This window comes from Orycteropus afer, unplaced genomic scaffold (assembly GCF_000298275.1).
Source record: "Orycteropus afer afer isolate SDZICR_OR568_19922 unplaced genomic scaffold, OryAfe1.0 scaffold01009, whole genome shotgun sequence".
NCBI classification, from domain to species: domain Eukaryota; kingdom Metazoa; phylum Chordata; class Mammalia; order Tubulidentata; family Orycteropodidae; genus Orycteropus; species Orycteropus afer.
The window spans coordinates 298,427-300,017 of record NW_006922596.1 but is presented as its reverse complement, the minus strand read 5'-3'; the positions used below and the strand labels follow the sequence as shown (position 1 = coordinate 300,017).

Below are 1,591 nucleotides of genomic sequence, written 5' to 3'. Positions count from 1 at the left end.
CTTATCATTTGTTATTTCTTCTTGAAAATGTTATCACAAACATGCTAGAAAGTCTCAAAGCATGCTAAGGCATAAAGGGACTAAACATACACCTATTGTCTGGGCATCAAAGCTTTACTGGTATAAGAATTTTAATTATTAAACCTTTACTAAATTATCATGCTCAGTCATTTCCTCTTCCTATATTTGTAATGTTATGCTTCAAATTTTATTTAACAAAAGCTGAGACAACATAATTAGATTATTTCTAGACTTTCTATTGTGTACTACAGATCTTGCTATCTATTTGTGAATCACTAACTCAGTATTTTATTTTCTGTAATTCTGAACTAAATTTTGTTATTTGGTAGGACAAATTATCTTCTTTTTGAACACTGCTTCCTTCCCTCCAAATAGTATAAAACATCTTGAGAAGCTACTCTGCTTGGGTACTTTTCAAACACTTCTGTAACAGTTGATTTAGCATTAAAGGGAAAGGACTTGCATATCAGTCAACTGTAGGCGTCCTTAAAATTTAGCTTTCTTTTTGTTTGAAGGAATTATTCTGAGTATAGAAGGGCAGTCAACTATAGTTATTTGAACCTCTCAGAAACAATTTTTGTCCAGAAATATTTAGATCACAGTTACAAGATCTCTTACCTGCAGCTCAGTTTGAACTGTTTGATAATGTTGCTGATTTTCTCAAATCTGTGGGCATCACGCTGCTCTTTACACTGATAGTGAGAAATCACCTATGAACAAGGACAATAGTCTTTGAATCCATGCAACATAGTTATATCACCCTCTACTCCTCCTCATGAGCCTCACTGGATAGAATACATGGGAATCAAATTGACTACATTTGTGGAAAGAGACGATGGAGCAGCTCAATATCAGCAGTCAGAGCAAGGCCAGGGGCCAACAGCAGAAAACACCATCAATTGCTCCTAAGCAAGTTCAAGATCAAGCTGAAGAAAATAAAAAAAGTCCATGAAAGGTAAAGTACAACCTTGAATACATCCTGCTTGAGTTTAGAGATCACCTTAAGAATAGATTAGACACAAAACACTAACAATCAAAGACTAGATGAGTTGTTGGATGACATCAAGGACATCATACATGAAGAAACCAAAAGGCCATTAAAAAGACAGGAAAGAAAGAAAAAGACCAAAGTGGATGTCGGAATAGACTCTGATACTTGCTGTTGAATTTAGAGTAGCTGAAGTGATGGAAGAAATGATGAAGTAAAAGAGGTGAACAGAAGACTTCAGAGGGAGACTGAAGAGGATAAAATAAAGTACCATAATGAACTGTGCAAAGACCTTGAGTTAGAAAACCAAAAGGGAAGAACACTCTCGGTATTTCAAGCTGAGACAACTGAAGAAAAACTTCAAGCATTGATTTGCAATATTGAAAGATTCTATGGGCAACAAATTGAATGACAGAGAAAGCACCAAAAGAAGATGGAAGGAATACAGAGTCACTGTACTAAAAACAATTGCTTGACGTTCAACCATTTCAGAAGGTAGCATATGATCAAGAGCTGATGTAATGAAGGAAGACGTCCTAGCTGCTGAAGGCACTGGCAAAAACAAGCCTTCAGGAATTGATA

General features: G+C 35.8%; 1 protein-coding gene across 1 annotated transcript in view; it reads right to left on the bottom strand.

Moving 5' to 3' along the window:
* Window positions 1-1,591, bottom strand: part of LOC103212571 (ras-related GTP-binding protein B) — a 76,823-nt gene that overhangs the window by 1,933 nt on the left and 73,299 nt on the right. The window contains exon 9 of the mRNA XM_007958539.2: window positions 640-731. Within this exon, the coding sequence (XP_007956730.1) occupies window positions 640-731 (92 nt within the window). The remainder of the gene's footprint in view (window positions 1-639; window positions 732-1,591) is intronic.